We start from the raw sequence: 21,674 nt of genomic DNA, 5'->3' as shown, positions 1-21,674 counted from the left end.
GGAAGCATAGCCAACAACAATCAAATGGCATACCCTTTCATTATGTAGCTTTACATATCAGTCTATACGCGGTCTATGAGTTTGATTATGATACAGAATACTTTTTATTGTATCGTGTTATGTTATCGTTGTGCTGTCATGTGATCCTTGGTGACAGTTCAGTGAATAACCCAGCTAGCCATCCTCACTCGCCTTGTGGTCGCCGCTCCCAGAACACTCGTGGTAAGGTCCAACGTTGCTGGCAGCCGATGTTAATACTACACTGTGGGCATTGGCATTTGCCAGTGGCGTTAGCGTGTCCGTTTTATAGCTCCAAATGAGCATTAGTGGAGTTTGGACGCATATGGGCGCATTCTACCCACCAGCATGTCAATGAATGTCCTCCAGCCAATCAAATGAATATCAACTAAACCCGTGGCATGTAAGGAATAAAAAAGGCTTATTTCAAACATATGCAAGTATACTGGAACATGGACTTCATTGGCTTGTAGATTGAAATTAATTTATTTTAACTTATTGTGTGTGTGTGTGTGTGTGTGTATGTGTTTGTTCTGTATTTGTTGAATTTATCCCAGTCGTGTTCTTCTGTGGTGTCCAGGTGGTTTTATATTTAGAGGCAGCAGCCATGAGCGGAGAAGCCGAGGCTCTGCTGGTCGTGAACCAGCTGCGGGATCTGGCCGCAGACCCCATGAACCGGAGAGCCATCGTCCAGGACCAAGGCTGCTTGCCCGGACTCATCCTGTTCTTGGACCATCCCAACCCGCAAGTCGTTTACTCTGCCCTGCTTGTGAGTGTGACTTCATAGCGATGTGTGTTCATACATGTCATTTTCAGCCTCTGTTGTTATGATTGGCTCCAACTTTTAGCAACTGTTGTTATGATTGACTGCAACTTTCAGCCTCTGTTGCTGGCTCCATTGTTGTCGCCACCAGGCGCTGAGGTACTTGGCAGAATGTCGTGCCAACAGAGAGAAGATGGAGGGCGAGCTGGGCATGATGCTGAGCCTCCAGAACGTCATACAGAAGTAAGGGTTCAAGAATTACAATCCACGTCAAAATCGACCCCTGCTGGTGACATCACATGTGGGCCTATCCAAATGAATGAAGGCTGTAATGGGAAAATTCTATTCTCACAATTTGTTTCTCTCACCGCCATTTGTTGGGTGTCCCTTTTTCCTGAACCCCTTGGGGTGGTCGGGGATCAACTGGTAAGGCATGGCTACGTCTCCCCCTTTATGACATCATGGGGAGGTCATCTATAGTTTACTATACCATCTGGTTAACCAATACTATAGTTTTATTAGAGAGCAGAGCTGTTCAGCATTCATGAGTCCTGTCTGCCACTGTATAAGAAGGCCTTGCTTTGCCAATGCATTGGACTTCTCCTTGGGAAGCTCTGAGAGAGAGAGGCAAGGCGAACTCCCATCTGAGGTCTTGGTTTATTGTATGTTTGTTATATGTAATTAATTATGTTTATTACTTAAATAAATTAGACTAATTGTTATAAATTTTGATGACTCTTTATTCTTAAACAACGTGATACAGAACGATTGGTGTGGTGTAAATCCCCACCACAATGGCTTTATCAACCTACCCAGTGGACTGTACCCACCCGGTTGGCGTGTCTACCCATCATGTATCCAGCTCGTCAGTGCCACGTGTCACTGCAAGCACAACATGAGCACTCATCCAATATGTCGTGTTGGGTCACAGATCCACCACCCCGGGGGAGACGAAGCTTCTGGCCTCGGAGGTGTACGAGCTGCTCCAGGCGTCCAGCGGCCCAGAGTCCGACCGGGCCGAAGGAGCCCCGTCTGGTAGGAGGAAGGCCCAGTTCTTTCTGGGCTCCACCAACAAACGGGCCAAGACGGTGGTATTGCATATAGACGGGCTGGATGACTCTGTAAGTGGGCCCACAGTGAAATAAATAATGTCTGTACACAAAGCATGTAAACATTAAGCAAGTTGATGTGTTTGTTTTCAAGAGTGACCCTCTCAAATCAGCCTCTGCCTCTCCTCACGCTCTCAACAGAGTCGCAGGACTCTGTGCGAAGAGGCCCTGCTGAAGATCCGCGGGGTGATAAGTTTCACCTTTCAGATGGCTGTCAAGCGGTGCATCGTTCGAATCCGCTCCGACCTTAAGGCGGAGGTGAGGCGCTTCCTGTCCGCTCATCTCATGCAGCCCATCCCTAATTCTGATGTGCGTCATTGGATACCCTATTAGAAGGCAGCACATTTTTCAATTTCTTTGTCCCACCATGGTAAATTTAGTTTGCAGCCATGTTCACAAAAGCACACTCACAAAAAGGGGCGACTTCCAAATTGTACACCACAGAAGCTTAAGCGATAGTTCTGCTAGTTCATTGGCTAGCCTAGCATTGGCTTGTGCAGTGTTTGCTAGCCCAGCATTGTTCGGCCAGGGTTGGCTAGGCAAGCCTGGGGCTGGCAGGGGTAATGGGTAGCGGTAGGCCTGTAAACAATCACTATAATCTAGAACAAAAATTATGTGCGGTTTGTCCTCTAGGCACTGGCGTCAGCCATTGCCTCTACCGAAGTTCTGACAGCCCAGCAGGTGGTGAAGGGAGAGAATGGGCAAGAGGTTAGTTCTGCAACTGGTGTCTCCCACATTTGTGCAACTCTTGAACATGTGCATGTCCCACATCGACCCGGTGCTTTCTAAAAGAAAAATGTTGTTCATCATCTAGACTGTTATTTATTCTCTTCCCAGGACTGGAAGTAAAACAGTCCTGTAGTTGTAAATTAAAGTTTTCATTGAACTCAATGTTCCCTCAACCACGCCCTTTGTTAAATTTGCTCAGATTTTGATCCCCTTCACGGAGGACGGCTCTCTACAGGTGGAGCAAAACGTAGACCTGCCGGACTATCTGCCTGAGGAGGAGGCTCAGGCCGAAGAGCCCGACAAGGCAGTGACCCGGGTGGGCAACGGGCAGGATGGCGCTACCTGGCTGGGCACCGCTGCCAACTTCCTGTCTCGTTCCTTCTACTGGTGACCCAGCAGGGCCTCGCCAGCCCCCGGTCCAGAACCTGAGAATAGACAGACCAGCCTGACTGTTACCACGGAGACTTGTTACAACCCGTATTATTCCATGCTGCTGGTCATGCACACAGACAAGATCCCTCATGTACAGTATGAATCACAGCCTGTTTTTGTCTGGCTGCCATTCCAGAAAAACAGTGTGGATCTCTGTAAGGAGCAGACCCCCCAGAATGGAGCAGTACTCTGTTACACACCAAACTGTATTGTCCATGTTTTTTTAGGACCAAACCTTTTTGGAGATGCATGCTGAAATTTCACTTCACAGAATGAGGCTACAAAAACGTATCATGGATGAATATGTTTGATGATCAAGAGATGTAGTTGGGTTTCCAGTGCTACATGGTGGGTGGAGCTCTCTGCTGTCCCTTTGTTAAGTGGTATTTGGACTTGGTTGCTATGTTTGGATGAGGAGTGACAAACATGTTGCCCAGATGGGTTTGATCTGTCGTGGGCGCGTGTATTATTGGGTGGTAGTGCATCACATTGAACGTGCATAAGCTGTAGTACATAAAATACTTACTGGCAAATCATCTGTAAGACCCTTTGGGAGGAATTACTTGCTGGTAGAACGGGTTGTAGTACACCCAGTACTTGATGGAACACTGAATGACTTGAAGGCTCACGTTTACCCAGTTAAGAACAGCCTGTACTAGCAGATAAATGGCTACAGTAAAGCACGTCATTAAGTCTCATTGAATAAGGTCACGCAATGTTATTTGCCGTTAGTCGGTTGAGGCTCTGGCTCAAAACCCAACAATGCATGAGATAAACCCAACTTTTTGTGTCAGAAGATGAACTGATGATAATTTGGAACAAACACTTCAATAATGGTTCATGAAAATTAAACTTAACTATTGATTAACATCATTGGATTCGGTAATAAGCATTATTAAACAGCATTACCATAGGGGGTATTGGGTTTTGGTTAACCCCATCAATGATTTCCACACCATTAAGTAACTGTTAGTTAATGCTTATTATTGCATTAACTAATGTGAATGGTGAATAAATGTAGCCTCATTGTGAAGGGTTAACAACTATGGTAACTGTCTCACTTGATACATACATTTGTTTTGTCTTTGTCTTCAAACTAAAAACCAGAAAAGACTCAGACTCCCTATGCATTAGGAATCAGACTTTGTTTTCGCTCTTTGTTAAAGCTCTTTGGTATGGCACCTTATTGTGCAATTATATATAAAGAGATCTGTGCCAACTGAGTGCAGTGTCGCTGTGATGCCTTTTGCGTTGACAAGTTTACAGTATTTTGTAATACTGCACATTGTACAATGCACAGTGAGATGGTTCAGCTTCATTTAAAACTGCTCAGGTGTGAGTGTGTGTGGCCCTGGAGTATTCAAGGTTATGTGGGCAGTTAATATAATTGGATGTATGTGTTAAATGTTTATCAGAGGATATAGTGATCCTATGTATTATGCTCTTTTCTTCCCTACATAACTTCTGGAACTTCTAGATGTTTTAATGTCTTTTGTGTGTGTGTGTGTGTGTGTGTGTGTGTGTGTGTGTGTGTGTGTGTGTGTGTGTGTGTGTGTGTGTGTGTGTGTGTGTGTGTGTGTGTGTGTGTGTGTGTGTCCCATTTTAGATCTGATGTAGGTCTTTCTGACCTGTTGCCTACTTTTTAAAATAAGAGTTAATTAAGTTTATGGTTTTCTCTTAAATATTCGCCTAACAAAATATTTAAACATGTTAAATGAATGTCACATTAGTACTCAACATTACGATCAAATTCCCCACAAGGCCAGTTTGGAAAAAAGGCATAGGCCTACTTCCTAATGGTAAGTTTCCATCTCCATGCGGTGTCAACTTGTATACGAAATCATTCCAGACTCTCGAGAACGGTGGGGGGTCTTCGGTTGGGTCATCTGTTGACATCACTTCCGTGTTGCTGCACTCGATCTGGGAGGAACCCAGTTGATCGCTTGCACAGGGCATTTCTTGACCCCGGGTATCCTGGTAAGGCAACTTCTTGGAGCATTGTTTGTCGGACGTCCGAGAGAGTTGTCATGTCGTCTATTCTGCTGCTGGTGCTGATTGGCGTCCTGCCCTTCCTCGCGTGGCTGCTAGGACGGCGGAGAAGGTGAGTGTTAAGGAAAGAAAACATGGAAAGTAGTAAGCGCGATCGCAGCATTGGCTACAACTCCGCAGTGGTCTGCTGAAGTGCGGGAACGGTTACCTTTGGGACGTGTTGTCCGGTGGTTGGACCACTTCACCTGCGACCTAAATCATTTCTGTTCACTGGTGAACAATTACTGCTGAGAAGTTGAAGAACCCGATCTCTTTGATCTCAGGCGTGTTTAGTTGTCTTCCCCCCCCCCCCCCCCCCCCTCCGTATCTTTAAAATTATTATTTGATACGAAAACCAGTATTAATATTAAAATATTAAAACAACAATCAGACCACACTCCTATGATGAAACGTGAGACGTATCCTAAGTTTAAATTCCCATAACTAGTTATTACGTAATGATTGTTGTCACCTCAAATTATATTTCGAGACCAGGAATTACTGATGGTTTTGGGATACGAAACGTTCACGCGTTTTGAATTTCGTTCTCTCAATTCAAAGGCGCGTTCATGGTCCTGGAAATAACGAGACGCCTCGTCAGTGATGACGCTCACGCTTTCGCGTGTTCCCAACAGCGACAGCGATGTGCGCTGCGTTCGGAATCTGAGAGCGCATCAAGTTCGTTACAGCAGGTTTTTTTTTATCCAATAAAAAACAGTAAGAACTAAACAACTTAGTTCAGTTTCAAGTTTGCATTCCTTTATTTCCTCGTAGCCTATCACCTACTATCCCTTTGCTTTTATTTATGAGAAGCACACTGTATTGCCACTGAATGGAAGGCTACACTTGCCCTTATCTAGGGCTGGTTTACAACACAGACATTTACATCGATAGTCGGGCATTGTAATTGGTTTGCCTCGGGTGTACTTTGGAGTGGGTAAAACTGTTTTTATTGGCAGGCTAGCAGTTCTCCTTGACTTGCGCTAGCCTAGCACCAGCGATTTCTGCAACTAGAAGGACTGAATGAAAAGTGTTGAAACCGGTCTCCAATGATAAAATATAACTGCAAGCAGTGATGTGGGGTCAAGCAGAATGGGACTCCATAAACTAATTTTGGAGGTCAGACAATCGCTTAGGTGGCTGCATGATGACATATGTCTCTGTAATTTCACTTGCAATGACAGCTATTGGTAAATGGTTATCACAATGAAAATACATTGAAGTTGCCTTCTAAGGGCTGGAATAGACTTGCTGCTAACAACACATGCGCCTACGGTTCAGGGCTGCCGTACGTATGCTGCGATCATTTGGTGTGTTGATCGTGCACGTTGTCGCAAGGTAACACGACGTGTCCGCAAGCAAAATAGAACAGAGTAGCCACAGCAACAAGATAGATCTACGTCAGACACACGGCCTTCAGCACTTTCGACAAGTTTCACGTCAAAAGATAAAAGATCAACTGATATGTGATAACACTCGTGGTTTTAGAGACCCCAAAGGTCAAATGTCACCAAATTACTTGGGCATCATCAGAATAGGGTCATAAGACTATGAGCCAAGTTTGGTTTGGATACATGAAGGCCTTGCAGAGGTATGAGCTCACATCCTGTTTGACGTCCCCCTGAGGTCAAAGGTCACCAAACTGTTTGGGTGTCCCCAGGATGATGTCATGAGTCTATGTACCAAGATTGGCTATGATATGTTAAAGAGTTGCTAAGAACAGGCTTACTTCCTGTTTGGCGGCTTCGCCGTCAAGTTTGATTAGCTGTCACGGCCAACGGTTTTGAATTTAAAAATGCTGTTTGACACACAGCTTGGTCTGAAGATCATATATGGCAAGTTTCATGAAGATTCGACAAAATTTGTGTTCTGTGGATATGTACTATTGATTTTGACAACTTTCAACATGGCGGCCAAATTCTGATGTTTCCATGAAAAATAATTGATGAGCTATATGGGAAGGTCTGACAGTATCACCAGACACCAGACAACATTTGTTTGAAATATACTCATGTGAAGAGAGAGGAGTTAAAACACATATTCATTAATAACAGCGCCCCCTAGAGGTCAAAGGTCACCAAATTCATTGAGTGTCCCCATGATGATGTCATGAGTCTATGTACCAAGTTTGGTTATATGTCAAAGGGCTGCTGAGAAATTGGCTTACTTCCTGTTTGGCGGCTTTGCGGTCGAATTTGATTGGCTGTAGCGGCCAAACAGTTTTGAATTTGAAAAATATATTCAATGTTTTTTGTCAAGCATGGCCTGAGGATCATATGTACCAAGTTTAGAGAAGATTGGACAACATTTGTGATAGGAGATACATTTTGAAGGTTTTTGACATAAACCAAGATGGCGGAAAATCCATCATGGCGCAAAATGACGACATGAACTCATTGAACTCGGCTTGGACCAAGGATTCCAATGATACTTTGTATGTGAATATTGGATGAATGGGTCAAAAGTTATAAACATGAATGCATGTCCAACTTTGACCTGTTGGTGGCGCTAGAGCTCATGGGCTAGGGACCCCAAATTTGCTTCATGGGATCATGGGACTGTCCTGAATCAGTGTGCTAAATTTCACAACTTTTCACCAAGGCGATCTATGGGCTGCCATAGACTCCCATGGCAGGTAAATAATAATAATAGGAAAGCGTACAAAAACACAAGGTTGTCTAGCAGCTTCGCTGCTTGACCCCCAATAACACACTGGCTCACTTGGAAATGAGGTCCGATGTCCAAAATCCCGAACTACCCCTTTAAGATTACATTAGTCAACAAATAGATTACGTAGCCCCCTAGTTATCATGGGATTACTGAAACAACCAGGATATAAAGAAATGGTGGAAAACGAATTCAAACTGAATTTTGAAACATTCCTTCCCTTCCCCTCCCTCTAAATATATCAATCAACATCAGTATGTGATGTATGGAAGAAGATAAGGGCCACATGTGAATTTTTTGAGTTCTCAGTTTAAAGACAGTATTCTGAGGTTAAAGTCAGAATACGTGCCTTGATGTTAAAAATTCCCCTTATTATTCTCACATTTTTCATTTCTGCAAAACCAAATTCAGCATATTTTAAAAACGCTCTGATTTGAATCATGTCGCTTTAAGACCTCCCTCCTGAGCAGCCCAGTGTAATGGCTGGGTGAGCAACAGGGGAAATAGGACTCAATAACGACTTGGGAGGCAAAAGTCATTCTTTCTCCAGCAGGGAGAAGGCAAAGATGTAGTCAGGAATAAACGGGCAGGAGTCAGAAAACCGGGAACCTTAAATATCACTTGGAAAATGCTGGGATGCTTAAAACAAAGAACAAAGACAAACTGGCACAGATGAATGGAAATACGCTAAGGAGGGGAATGTTAATGAGGGACAATTAAGGTGAGTGAGGACAGCGATGCGAGAAACATAAGGGCAGGGAGTGAAATAATCAATGAAGGGGACGAGATGTGACAGTAACCCCCCCCCCCCCCCTCTAGGGACCTGGCACCTGACGTCCCAGGCAGGTCCGGATGGAGGCGGTGGAATTTCCTAATGAGAGCTGGATCCACAATGTTGCTTGAAGAAACCCAAGACGTACCCCTCCCAGTCCATGACCCCAACGACAAACAGCCAGCAGTCGCTTGACTGTAAACCAGTCCTCCGTCAGTCAATGAATCGGGTGGGTGGAGGAGGTCTAGAGGCAGGAAAAAAGGATTCTCCATTACTGGTTTAACTCAGGCCACATGTAAAGTGGGATGAACCTTCATGGAACTGGGAAGCCGGAGTGGCACAGCTACTGGATTGATGACCTTAGAGATGGGGAAGGGACCATCAAACCAGGGAGCTAGCTTACGGCACTCCACCGGTAGGGGAGGTCCCAAGTGGACAACCAGATCTTCTGGCCTGGTAGTTGGTAACCATAAACATACTGAAAGGGGGAGAGACCAGATGCAGAGCAAGGCAAGGTATCGTGTGGGTATTCTACCCATAGCAGCTATTTGCTCCAGGTGGCCAGAACAAGATGCGAAACAAGACAGCAAACTCTCCAGCTCCTGGTTAAGCCGCTCTGTCTGGCCATTGGACTGGGGGTGATACCCAGAGGAGAGACTGACCGTGGTGCCCAGAAGCAAACAAAATGCTTTCCAGAACCAGGAAATGAACTGCGGACCCCTATCAGAACATGGGATAACATGGCCTCCGCACATGAAGTGAACTATCTTTCGAAAATCTGTCCACTACCGTTAGTTACCTTCCGAGGGTGGTAACCCTGTGATGAAATCCAAAGAGATATCTGACCTGGGGAGATGAGGCATCGGGAGTGCACACCGGAGACCAGGAGGTGGGTAACGGGATACTGTGGTAGATAAACCGCATTTAACACTAAAACTTAAATAAGAGAGTTTGAGGAGACCGGAGCAAGAATGACAAAAGACTTTATTTTTACTCGCGAACAAGTAAGAACAAAGCCAAGTTGGTTTGACAAAGAACTCCAGAGCTGGTCACGGGTCCCTCCTTATATATCCCTTTCTGTCCATCAAGAATGTTGTTATTTATCAATCCCCCGCACACACAATGTCTAACTAGTTCACAATCTTTTATCTTTCTAGTTTCCCTCCTGGCCCGCATCTTGCCTCCCAGGAATTTTTGGGAATGATTCAGCAACAGTTTTACGACACTAGAATGGAGTGTCCAGCTTGCCCTTGCCCCTAGACTAACCTCAATTCACCCTGATCCTTGACCTCTATGCCAGTGGGTAAACACAAATAAGTTAATCAACAGACCTTATGGCACCATTCCAGGCCACAGTTAGAGGGGAGGGGTGACTTGTCTTCTTAAGCTTTTCTCCATCATTATTATATTTATATAGCATATAGGCCTGATAATAATTATATATTACCATGAAATGTAGGGGTAAATTTCTTCCATAATACCTTGTTCTGGGCCCACACAGGACAGGTGGCAGCATATTCTCCAACCTCCATAACCATGAACAGAGTCCGCCGTATTCCAGGGTGTCAGGAGAGGAGGAAGGTATGGGCCCAGTGGATGAACTGAGCACGATGAGAAGCCGGAACAAACGGTTTGGGGGACAGCAGTCCCATTAACAGTCCATCTGAATGTTATCAGCAGAGACAATAAACCCCAGAAAAAGGACACTGGAGGTGTGGAATTCACACTTCTCAGCCTTTACGAAAGGCTGGAGGTTGAGGAGCCACTGCAGAACTTGGTGGACGTGCTTGACATGAGTCTTTTCATCAGGAAAGAAGATAAGGATATCATCTAAATAAACAAAAACGAATTGGTTCAAAAACTCTTGTGGAACGTCGTTCACCAGACCAGGAAACACAGCTGGAGCATTATAAAACCGCAAGTACAGTCCTTCATTGATTATATTGATTTTGCAAATAAATCCCGGCAAAAAGTGTTATCTTGTTTATTTTTGGAGTGTTCACGTGTAGTATATACTGAAACAATTATTCACCACATGCTCCGTGAATAGCCCCCGAGACCGAAGGTCAATGGGGCTATTCCCCACTGCTCACGGAGCCTTTGGCGAATAATTGTTAAATATATGACCTTGAATTGCAAAGTCAACATGAATGTCGAAATGAAGTAGGCGTCAGCCTGTCAGTGATTGTGAGTCCCTTGATGGGATGATTGCTGATCTCTAGGGCTGAAACCCTGGTGCCTCTCCCCCAACCCATGTTTTGAGATAAACTGCTGCTCTATGGTACTGTACTGAACTCTCCTCTAATGATCTCTGAACTATACTGAACTCGATGGAAGTCAACTGAAGTCAGCTGAACTTTAATATGACTTAAAATGATTTATACTTTAATTAAGCTTGGAGTTTGGTTCACAGGGCCACTGGAATGATGCCCCTCATGAAAGCTATCATCGCTGCTTACAGCCAATGGAAATAAGCTTCTTACCAAGGGGCTGTATTTAAAGCTACAAAAATGATACAAAACAAAAAAAAAAACAATACTGGTGGGGGGGGTGATGACGTCATCGTTTGCGTTTCAGACGTCTCCCGAATCCTACGACGAATCCTAACACGATCCGCATAGGTCAGTTTTTATCTGAATCCACCCTGGGACCTGGTTTCAGAAAAGTGTGTTTTCGGGCACCGGATCCGCCAGATCCGTCTGGATGGTTAGTCCAACCACACGAGACTTATGCGGTTTCACCAAAAAATCGGCTCTGTGTGGACGGGGCCTTAGTTCAACTAAAAGTGATCTGCATGTGCTATTGGCTGAACTTTACTTTCCTGTACTTTGGCAGAAGAGAATTCGAGCCCCCACTGATCCAAGGCTGGATTCCCTATCTCGGCAAGGCTTTGGACTTCAGACTGGATTCACAAGCATTTCTTAAAAATAATCAGGAAAAATATGGAGACGTGTTCACTGTGTATATTGCAGGTTGGTATTTAAAATGGTTTAATTCAAATCAATTAGGCGATTCTTCCAGTTAAGCAGCAGATCAGGTCCATCAGTTAAGTATTTCAACTCAATATGTTCTCTTTCTCTCTCCAGGTAAATACATGACTTTCATTATGAACCCTCTGATGTACCCCTCCATCATGAAATACGGCCGACAGCTGGACTTCCACGAATTCACAGACCAGGTGGCACCGGCAACCTTTGGCTACCCAGCCTTGGGCAGCGGTCGCTTCCCGGACATGGGCGACCAGATCCAGCGCTCCTTCCGGCTCCTGCAGGGGGACAACCTGGTGCTGCTGGCGGAGTGCATGATGGCCAACCTGAACCTGGTCCTCCGTCAAGACTTTCTAGGGGGAGAGGGTGAGCGAGGCGCCGGGGTGGTCAGGCAGGGCTGGTCTACCGGGGGCCTCTACGACTTCTGCAGCAGCGTCATGTTCGAGGCCACCTTCCTCACCCTGTACGGCATGCCGGCCCCCGCCCGCCGGCACAGTGACATGGCCGCCCTGCGCCATCACTTCACCAAGTTTGATGACATGTTCCCTCTGCTGGTGGGGCGCATCCCCATCTGGCTGCTTGGCCGGACCAAGGCTGTCCGGGAGACCCTCATCCGCTACTTCCTGCCCCAGAGGATGATGTGCTGGTCCAACACCTCGCAGTTCATTGCCCGGCGGGCGGAGGTGTTGGAGCAGTATGTAACGCTCAGTGACACCGATAAGGCAGGTATGTCGGCTGCTTGTCTTTACTTTTGCTTGTCTTTTTTTTTTTCTTGGCTTTACTGGGTATTTAGACTGCAGACATTGGGATTCAAACCCAGAACCTTTCAGTCAAGAAACGACAAGACTGCCCCAGTGCCCCAATTCTCCTTCCCAGTGTGGGGTTTAAATGATTCCATCCATCTCCTCCAAACTCTTTGTTTGGAATGAAGAGGCCCTTCTTCATGTTTCTCTAACAGAACACCTTCTGCATCAATGATCATCCCCTCAAAGTAATCTTTGAAAAGTTATCTTCACTTGTGACAGGCTTTCCGACATCATACAAGAATTAGATGTTCTTGCTACACAATATGCAGAAATCAGGTTGAATCCACCAAAAGGTCAATAGGCCTACATTGTAATCTGTAATAAAACGTATTAACGGGGAAGAACATTCCTCAACCACATGTGTAGGCAAAAGTAGTCAGCCTGTTCTTTGGAGTCATCTATTCACTCTCACTACTGTTGTTTTGTGGCCTTTTCATTTTTGTTGTGGCTTTGTAGTTGTGTTGTGGCGTTTGCAGTTGTGTTGTGCCATTTGCATTTGTGTTCTGGCTTTTGCAGTTGTGTTTTGGCTTTCGCAGTTGTGTTGTGCCGTTTGCAGTTGTGGCTTTGCATTTTAGTTTTGGATGTGCAGTTCTCTGGATAGGTCCCGGTCCCTGTAGGCAAGGCTCCGGGGAAAGTACTGTGTACAGGTTCTAGAGATACGGAACATTTGTATATGACCTGTTTGTGTTGGCCTGCAGCTCACCACTTCGCCATTCTGTGGGCGTCTGTGGGGAACACGGTCCCGGCCACCTTCTGGGCTCTATACTACCTAATCAACCAGCAGGAGGCGCTGCAGGCCGTTCGCCATGAGCTTCACCAAGTCCTCCAGCTCCCTGAAGCCGAGGGCCCCCAGCAACCTGAAGTGATGATCACCAAGGACCAACTGGATCAGCTCCTCCTCATGGGTGAGTTCAGATTAATATTGGGCTCCCCAGTACAGTCTGTTAGTGGTGGACACTGGGAGCTGTCCAGTACAACCACAGTCTTATATTGGTGGACACTGGGAGCTGTCCAGTATAACCTCAGTTTTCTACTGGTGGACATTGGGAACTGCCCCGTTCAACCGCAGTCTTATACTGGCGGATACACTGTGCTGTCCAGTACAACCCCAGTTTTTTCTGGTGGACACTGGGAGCTCCCCAGGACACCCAATATCTTAACTTCAATACCTTCAGAAAATCCAGAAGATGTTAGCATAGCAATGTGAATATTAAATTAGATGTTGGCATGCCAATGTGAATAATCAATTTGATATCAGCTTAGCAATGTAAAGAATCAATTAGATATTAGTGTAGCAAAGTAAAGAATGAATTAGATGTTAGTATAGCAATGTAAATGATAGATTACATATTAGCATACCAGTGTAAATCATAAATTACAGGGTTGCCAACTTTTGGACTTTGGCTGGTTTTTTACAAAACAGTCCTTGTTTACTTAGTGTAAACAAATTGAAGGAAGGCTTATATAAAAGCCATTGGCTGTTGTTGATGTAGGACATTCAAAATGTGTAGATATTTTTTAATCATGCATTTAATCATGCATTGACATGGGAACACAGCTGTATACTGATACCTGCTGCCATAGATATGTATTTAACCAAGACCTCAGAAGTCTGACCCAGAAAGAAGGAATTTTACAGAAGGTAACAGTGTGTCATGTCCTTTAATTAGTTTAGTAATTTGGTTATTGGTTTATAGCCTAGACTACATTAAGACACCTTGTAATTTTGTTTTGAGGAGGGCTGTCAAACCATGAGAAAACCTTTCTCTATGTTTCTCATATCTAACTATATTGCAAGAATAGGTTACTTGGACCCCGCTCATTGCCAAACGTGACTTTATTAAGACTAATGACTGATAAAAAAAAGTAACAACATGGAATTAATGTTAAATCAGAATTAAAATACTATATCCTGATTAAAATATTTGAAACTGTAACATAGCCTATGGATTATGTAGCTTATAGAAGTCAAGAGAATCAGTAAACCGATGCCTATATTGACTTGTTCTTCTTGCCCTGCTTAGCTCTAAAGGCACCTGTAATATAATAAAATATAGGCTAAGTAACACCAAACTAACAATTTCTAGTTGCATTCCAACAAGGTCCACAGTCCACATAGAGAGGCAGAGAGACAGAAGACATGGAAGGAGGGAGGGACAGAGACTGGTAGAGTTTTTGGAAAGGATCATGCCATTTAAGAGGAGTTCTCTGAAAAGCTCCACGAGAGGCAGAGAGACAGAAGACATGGAAGGAGGGAGGGACAGAGACTGGTAGAGTTTTTGGAAAGGATCATGCCATTTAAGAGGAGTTCTCTGAAAAGCTCCACGAGAGGCAGAGAGACAGAAGACATGGAAGAAGGGAGGGACAGAGACTGGTAGAGTTTTTGGAAAGGATCATGCCATTTAAGAGGAGTTCTCTGAAAAGCACATTAGATGTTCTTGTTCTTTTAAAATGACAGCACTAGTTTGAGGCATTTATTTGCGCTCTCAGACCTTAACCAAGACTTTATTTTCTTCTTCCCAAACATGCGTCTTTCACTCAAAACTTTTCACAAGCAACTAAAAGACACAAGGGAGCGGCGACAGAGAAAGGTGGGCAGAAGACCTTGTAGATCAGCCTGCACTTCAGTCAATGCAGTAGGTCCGAATAGTGGGCGCACTCTCACGCCAGATGCGTAGGGGTTGGCAACCCTGCAATTAGATGTTCGCATACCAATGTGCGGAGTCCTCTCTTCCAGACAGCGCCATCAACGAGAGCCTCCGTCTCTCCTCTGCATCCATGAACATCCGTGTGGCCCAGGAGGACTTCTCTCTACGGCTGGACGAGCAGTGCTCCGCGCCCGTCAGGAAGGGGGACGTCATCGCCCTCTACCCTCAGATGATGCACATGGACCCCGAGATCTTCACAGACCCTGAGGTAAGACCTCATTCCCCCTTGGTCACCCAGAAATTGGAAAGTATTAAGCCAACTATTAAGTTAACATTGCAGTGAGGATGTTGGGCTGCCGTGCAGCTATCACTGGCGTAATGTTTGGGGGCTAGGCTGATAACCCTGATCCTGTTATTAGTGGACCTGTAGTTGTGTTTGCATGGTGTTGTGTGCTTGTAGAAAGGGAAGGGGTTGTAGCACCTGTTGCCAATTATTTAACATGGGATTTAATTGTATTTGTACATAGATTAAGTATATATGATAATTTGTAAGTGATGAAAGAAAGTGGCAATCTTGAAGTCTTCCAAACTGCAAAACCAAAAGTTCCCATTTGAAAGGAACCCACATGTTGACCTTCACCTTGACCTTCTCTCCGTCTCCATGGCAACAGACATACAAGTATGACCGCTTCATCGAGGGAGGACGAGAGAAGACGGACTTCTTCAAGCACGGACAAAGGCTCAAGTACTACCGCATGCCGTTCGGGTCAGGCTCCTCCATGTGCCCCGGCCGGTTCTTCGCCATTAATGAGATCAAGCAGTTCCTGTGTCTGCTGCTGCTGTACCTGGACCTGGAGATGGAGCAGGGCCAGGAAAAGGCCCAGCTGGACAACAGCAGAGCAGGCCTTGGCATCCTACTACCTACCGAAGACGTGCGCTTTCGCTATCGAATTCGGTAGCAATTCCAGGAGAAATTGGACCATCGACGCATGATCTTGATAAGGCCAACACCAAACCGTTAATGGTCCAACATTTGAGTTGAAGCATACAGGCTTGATCTTTGACAAGAATGAAGCAGTATTCTCGATTATCCTCAGCTTTACTCACTTAATGTGACACTTATTATAAGTGAGGATACATATTTGTGTCCTTGCTTATCCTCAGCTTTACTCACTTAATGGGACACTAATTATAAGTCGGAAATCTATGAGCATGATTATATTATTGGTCGCATTAACAAGAAAACACGTGTTACATTCCGGATATACTGTGAATCTGCTCTACATTGCTTTGTAGTGCATTATCCTTATGAAGCTTTGCATTACTGTATATAGGAACCAGATCCGTGCATTCAGATTTTGAACAGCACTACATTTGAATTAGTACACTGTGAAGTGAATGAGTGAGCCCTTAGGGAAACGGACCATGCCTGGGAGTCCCACCAGCTGGAGGAAGATGACCCAGGGCACCAGGCTTGGAGAGCAGAGATCAGGGCTTCACAGTCCCACGTTATACAACATCATCTAACCCAAAGACCTCTAAAGGGTTAGGAGACAACATCCATTAAAAGGAACACAGGAGAGAAATCCCTCCTTTTAGGAACCGTAAAGAGTGCAATATGTGCAAAACACGCAGACATAATGAATGAAAAAGTGGTTATGACGAAGCAGTAACATGTATATAACCCTTTTTTCCCTTGAAATGGTTGATTAAAGACAACTATAGAAGAAAGCGAAAAAATAACATTCCAGAGGTGATGGAATGTCATTGGGAATCCAAATGTAATAGATCCTGACCTCGTATAGAAGCTGCTGTTTCAGCCAAACACTACATTTCAATATATTTTGACGTATTTCGGGTCATACACTCGTAATCCGTATCACTAGAACATGTACACATGTGATGGATTTCATGATTCGTTTCCTTGATTTAGTTCGTGTCAGTCAGTTCGCCAAGAGGAATCGTTCAGAATCGTCCGTTCAGTCGCGTTTCCGGTAGCGGTGAATCATGGAACGCACGGTTCTCAGCTGAGTCAGTCAGACTCAGCTCCTCCCTCGTTCTCATTCTCAAATGAATCACGATCGTGCAATGGTGCAAACGGTCATCAATCAACACAACATTAACTTAGGCCCCGTCCACACAGAGACGTTTTTTTGGTGAAACCGCATAAGTCTTGTGCGTTTGGGCCGACCGTCGAGACCGAAAACTCATCTCCGAGGGTGGATTCAGATAAAAACTGACCTATGTGGTTTCGTGTTAGGATTCGTGTGGACGCCTGAAACGCAAACAATGTCAAACGTGGAATCAGGTTGGTTCGTTCTTGTTAAAGAGTCATTCATTCGAACTGATTCCGTTGCAAACGACCCATCACTATAACTTTCCCCGGAGCCGTCCAAAGAACTGCATATCCAAAGCGCTTTGCAAAATCGAAGAACACAAGCACATTAATGGCAAAATCAATGACAGTTTTCTGTTTTTATGTAAACCACATGCATACAATACATTTTAGTTGTGTGCCTAATGTTTCACTAAAATATTCAAAGCTTCAATTGAAATAAAGATGCATACAGACAAACGGCGATGTAGCGGTTGTATATTCCTTCTCGGTGGTTGGGGGTGCAGACTTGCCGATCAATTCGATGAAGGTCCATCCCTTCCTCTTGAAAAGATACCGTGTGAATCAGTGATTGGCAGTGAGAGGTGAGAGGGATTCATCTACAGTGGAAAACAATCTAGAAGTGGTGTAGATTGTCTAAACTCAACGATCCACATAACAAGACATATTTTGTGAGCTGCTATCATTTGGCTCATCCATCTAGCGAACTCAGCTTTTGCTGCGGCGCCCTCTGCTGGGAGTTTCACTCACCACACCACCACACCACTTTTCGACTCCTAATTAGTTAAATTAAGTCATCGTTGTCTGAAACATCAATGTATGGTAGATTTGATTATCGATGCAGTGACTGAATCCCCTTTTTAATTTCAGGTCCAAGTGATGGGGAGAATATCAGTCCACAGAAGGATGTCCAATGTGCTGTTGAGGATGCTGGTGTGGTGCTCTCATACAGATACAACAGCTCTGTAGTCAGTAGTCTCTTGTGGTACCGCCAGTATCCTGGCTCAGCACCACAGTTCCTTATCATGGAATACTCTGGATACATAACTAATCCAATACCAGGACTGAACATCACACATATCAAACAACAGAGACGTGTGGAGCTACAGATCACCTCTGCTGCAGTGACAGACTCTGCTCTGTACTACTGTGCTCTGAGGCCCACAGTGACAGGAAATACAGACTCCCTGTACAAAAAGAATAAAACACACTTCCCTCTTCCCCTGAGACCTGTAGAGAGACATGACTGAATTAACACAACACATCTGTCCCAATCTCGAGCATTTTCACCAAAAACCAAACATCTTAAAATCATTGCGAAGTTTATTCTCTTTCGATAATATTTGGAATATTGGTTTAACTAATAATTCATCTTTACTGAAGGTGATCTCTTATCCGACCCTAGAGGCCAGTATTATCAAGTAGTTGAACTTTTTCATCAACATGTTTTGTCATTGTGTCTTTAACAACTGGTACCATGAAGAAAGTCTCATACTTGAGCTGAACACCAGATTGTTTCTCCTGTTGCTGTAGACCAATTTATTGTTGCTGCTTTACAACATCTGATACAACATCGTCTCCAGTATCAGCTATGCAGCTCTTCATGTTAGTGGTTTTATTCGCTGGGTTTACTGGTGAGCTCTACTTTAAAAGCACTATCCTTTTTAGGACATTTACCTCAAAACATGTTTAGTAGTTCATATGAATTAATTCATATTGCCAGGATCTTTAACTCTGTGGTAGACACTGACCTTTTATTAACATATGCAGGTGACAGTCATCAGCAAACCATCCACTCAATCCAGGACAGTATCCAGGACAGAATCCAGGCTCTACAAGGAGACAACGTGACTCTCTCATGCAACTACACCTCAGCAGACAACTTCTTCTGGTATCGCCAGTACCCCAGCTCACCTCCACAGTTCCTTATCAAAGAATACATGGAGCTATCTGGATTTACACTGAAAAAGGACAAAGCGAGGCAAGTGTTTGCTCTGGAGATCTCCGCTGCTGCAGTGACAGACTCTGCTCTGTACTACTGTGCTGTGAGGCCCACAGTGACAGGAAACACAAACTCACTGTACAAAAACCTGACAAGGAACTTGAAGAGCATTTGTCATTGTTTTCAACTATGGTTCAGGGGAGGGGCATCTGGAGAGGTGAATTTACCAGGAGTCTATTGAAGAAACAGTGTTACAACAGAGATACTGCGGTAGTATGTTGCATATTAGGGTTCCCATGTTTGACAAGATGTTAGTCCTCTTTCTACTGGTAGTTTGTAAATCAACAGGTAAGTTGCAGCCCACCAGAAATGTTGTAATTTTAAAGGGAATATTAAAGGGACCTTGTATCTCCATTGCAACATGTTTACAGATTAACCTTATCTTTACAGGTGTTTATAGTCTGGACCCCATTTCTCCCGAGAAGGAAGAGAACCATTTAGAAGGTACAACTGTTACCCTGTCCTACCTTCACCCTAAAATTGCTGGGAGCGATAATTTCTTCTGGTACCGTCAGTATCCTGGAGAACCTCCAAAGTTCCTGCTGTACATCTCAGGGTTTGGTAAAACTGACGCTGAGTCTATTGGTTCAGACAAAAGGTTTTCTACTGAACTGACTGACAAGAAGACTGGTGTGGATCTGAAGATCTCCTCTGTTGCAGTGACAGACTCTGCTCTGTACTACTGTGCTCACAGGCCCACAATGACAGGAAACACAGACTCCCTGTACAAAAACCTGCCAAGCACAAAACACACTTCTCTCTCCTCCTGAGACACGTACACAGACATTGCTGATAAAATACCATTTCAATATCATCTCATCATAAGATTTATTTTGTCATTAATTATACATGTTTACCATTTCCCAATTACAGAATATGTAAATATTTTGTAATTGGAAAATGGTAAACATTCATTGGTTAATTCTCTCACCATGTTATTTGGGATATTTTGGTTTTAATAGTGTGGTTCATTTTTGGAGTATATTTTATTTTTTTCTTCTGCTTTAAGTGAATATGAAGATGTGATCTCTTATCTACCACTAGAGGTCAGTATTAGCAAGTAGGTTTAGAAATATGTAGTCAACATGTTTGGTCATAGTGTCTTTAACAGCTGGTATCATGAAAAGAATAAGTCTCATACTTGAGCTGAACACCAGATAGTTTCTCCAGTTGCTGTAAACCTGCTGTTGAGATGGAAACCTGGCTGTGGATTATTATTGCTGCACTTATATCTGGTAAGATGAAAACCTCATGTTTCAAACTACATACCTGTATATAACTGAATCATCAATAACTTTATTATTATTGGTTAATAGATGTTTTAGACATTTTATTCAGTTGCAGTTTCTAATGGTTCATGTTAATCTATCACGTCAATTTTGTGGACTCATCCTAGTTCTCACTCTCTGGCTGGGTAACTCTTTTAAAGACTCATCATTGATCTCAATTGATTCATTCATTAATCCACATCTTCTGTTCTTCCCCAGAGTGTAAAGGAGAAGATACAGTGATCCAGAAAAGAGAGGATATCATTGCTACTGAAGGATTCACAGTTAGTCTTCGTTGTACATTTGAGACCATGAGCACTAATGCGTATTTGTTCTGGTACAAACAACAAATCAATGACTTCCCCAGGTTCATGCTACGACGCTTTACAATTGGAGAAGGAGATAATGCTGCAGAGTTCGAGAAAGACAGATTTGATGCCCAAATCCAAAACACATCAGTTCCTCTGAGGATCCAGAACCTGCAGCTGTCTGACTCTGCTCTGTACTACTGTGCTCTGAGGCCCACAGTGACAGGAAACACAGACTCCCTGTACAAAAACCTGCTGAGCACTAAACACACTTCCCTCTCCCCCTGAGATCAGTACACAGACATTACACTACATCAACTCATCAAAACCTCTCTACATCGTTTCCCCATACTCTGAACTTCTTAAAATTGTTCTGCAGGTCAGTAATATCAAGTAGGTGTTGAACCATTTCATCAATATGTTTAGTGATCGTGTCTTCAACAGCTGGTACCATGAAGAGAATAAGTCCTCACTTAAGCTGAACACCTTAGTTTCTCCTGTTGCTTTTAACCTACTGTTGGGAAAAGCTCATGTTACACACATCCATCCACACGTTGTGGTAGATAAACCGCATTTAACACTATAACTTAAATAAGAGAGTTTGAGGAGACCGGAGCAAGAATGACAAAAGACTTTATTTTTACTCGCGAACAAGTAAGAGCAAAGCCGAGTTGGTTTGACAAAGAACTGGAGAGCTAGTCACGGGCCCCTCCTTATATCTCCCTTTCTGTCCATCGAGGATGTTGTTATTTACGATATCTCCTGCACACACCATGTTTAACTAGTCTCACAATCAGTTGTTTTTCTAGTTTCCCTCCTGGCCCGCATCCTGCCTCCCAGGAATTCCTGTGAATGATTCAGCAACAGTTTTACGACACAAGAATGGGGTGTCCGGCTTGTCCTTGCCCCTAGACTAGCATCAGGTCACCCTGATTCTTGACCTCTATGTCAGTGGGTAAACACAGATAAGTTAATCAACAGACCTTATGGCACCCCTCCAGGCCCTCTGTTAGAGAGGAGT

General features: G+C 44.2%; 2 protein-coding genes and 1 pseudogene across 6 annotated transcripts; all 3 read left to right on the top strand.

Moving 5' to 3' along the window:
• The first annotated feature begins 20 nt into the window (after positions 1–20).
• LOC311360423 (armadillo repeat-containing protein 1-like) lies at positions 21–4,251 on the top strand. Of its 3 annotated transcripts, none has more exons than XM_084480500.1 (7): positions 21–222; positions 576–787; positions 933–1,024; positions 1,713–1,902; positions 2,032–2,148; positions 2,524–2,598; positions 2,819–4,251. In XM_084480500.1, exons 1-7 carry the CDS (start codon positions 120–122, stop codon positions 3,008–3,010), a joined length of 981 nt encoding a protein of 326 aa, XP_084336626.1. In that variant the 5' UTR covers positions 21–119; the 3' UTR covers positions 3,011–4,251. The 3 variants fall into 3 exon arrangements, with proteins under 3 accessions (XP_084336626.1, XP_084336628.1, XP_084336627.1); XM_084480502.1 differs by having other exon boundaries at positions 86–222; positions 599–787; XM_084480501.1 differs by lacking the exon at positions 21–222 and adding an exon at positions 302–421 and having other exon boundaries at positions 599–787.
• A 679-nt stretch (positions 4,252–4,930) lies between these two features.
• On the top strand, positions 4,931–17,513 carry cyp7b1 (cytochrome P450, family 7, subfamily B, polypeptide 1). 2 transcript variants are annotated; one of them, XM_084480875.1, is made up of 6 exons: positions 4,931–5,152; positions 11,354–11,490; positions 11,605–12,231; positions 13,010–13,216; positions 15,049–15,227; positions 15,631–17,513. In XM_084480875.1, exons 1-6 carry the CDS (start codon positions 5,079–5,081, stop codon positions 15,916–15,918), a joined length of 1,512 nt encoding a protein of 503 aa, XP_084337001.1. In that variant the 5' UTR covers positions 4,931–5,078; the 3' UTR covers positions 15,919–17,513. The 2 variants fall into 2 exon arrangements, with proteins under 2 accessions (XP_084337001.1, XP_084337002.1); XM_084480876.1 differs by lacking the exon at positions 4,931–5,152 and adding an exon at positions 11,024–11,224.
• A 2,683-nt stretch (positions 17,514–20,196) lies between these two features.
• On the top strand, positions 20,197–20,941 carry LOC311361239 (T cell receptor alpha variable 38-1-like; annotated as a pseudogene). Its single transcript has 2 exons — positions 20,197–20,312; positions 20,565–20,941. The product of its transcript is annotated as a T cell receptor alpha variable 38-1-like (transcript).
• Positions 20,942–21,674: the final 733 nt, after the last annotated feature.

This window comes from Micromesistius poutassou, assembly GCF_964030765.1.
Source record: "Micromesistius poutassou genome assembly, chromosome: 16".
NCBI lineage: Eukaryota > Metazoa > Chordata > Actinopteri > Gadiformes > Gadidae > Micromesistius > Micromesistius poutassou.
The sequence above is the reverse complement of the archived record's forward strand: the minus strand, read 5'-3'. Positions and strand labels throughout refer to the sequence as shown.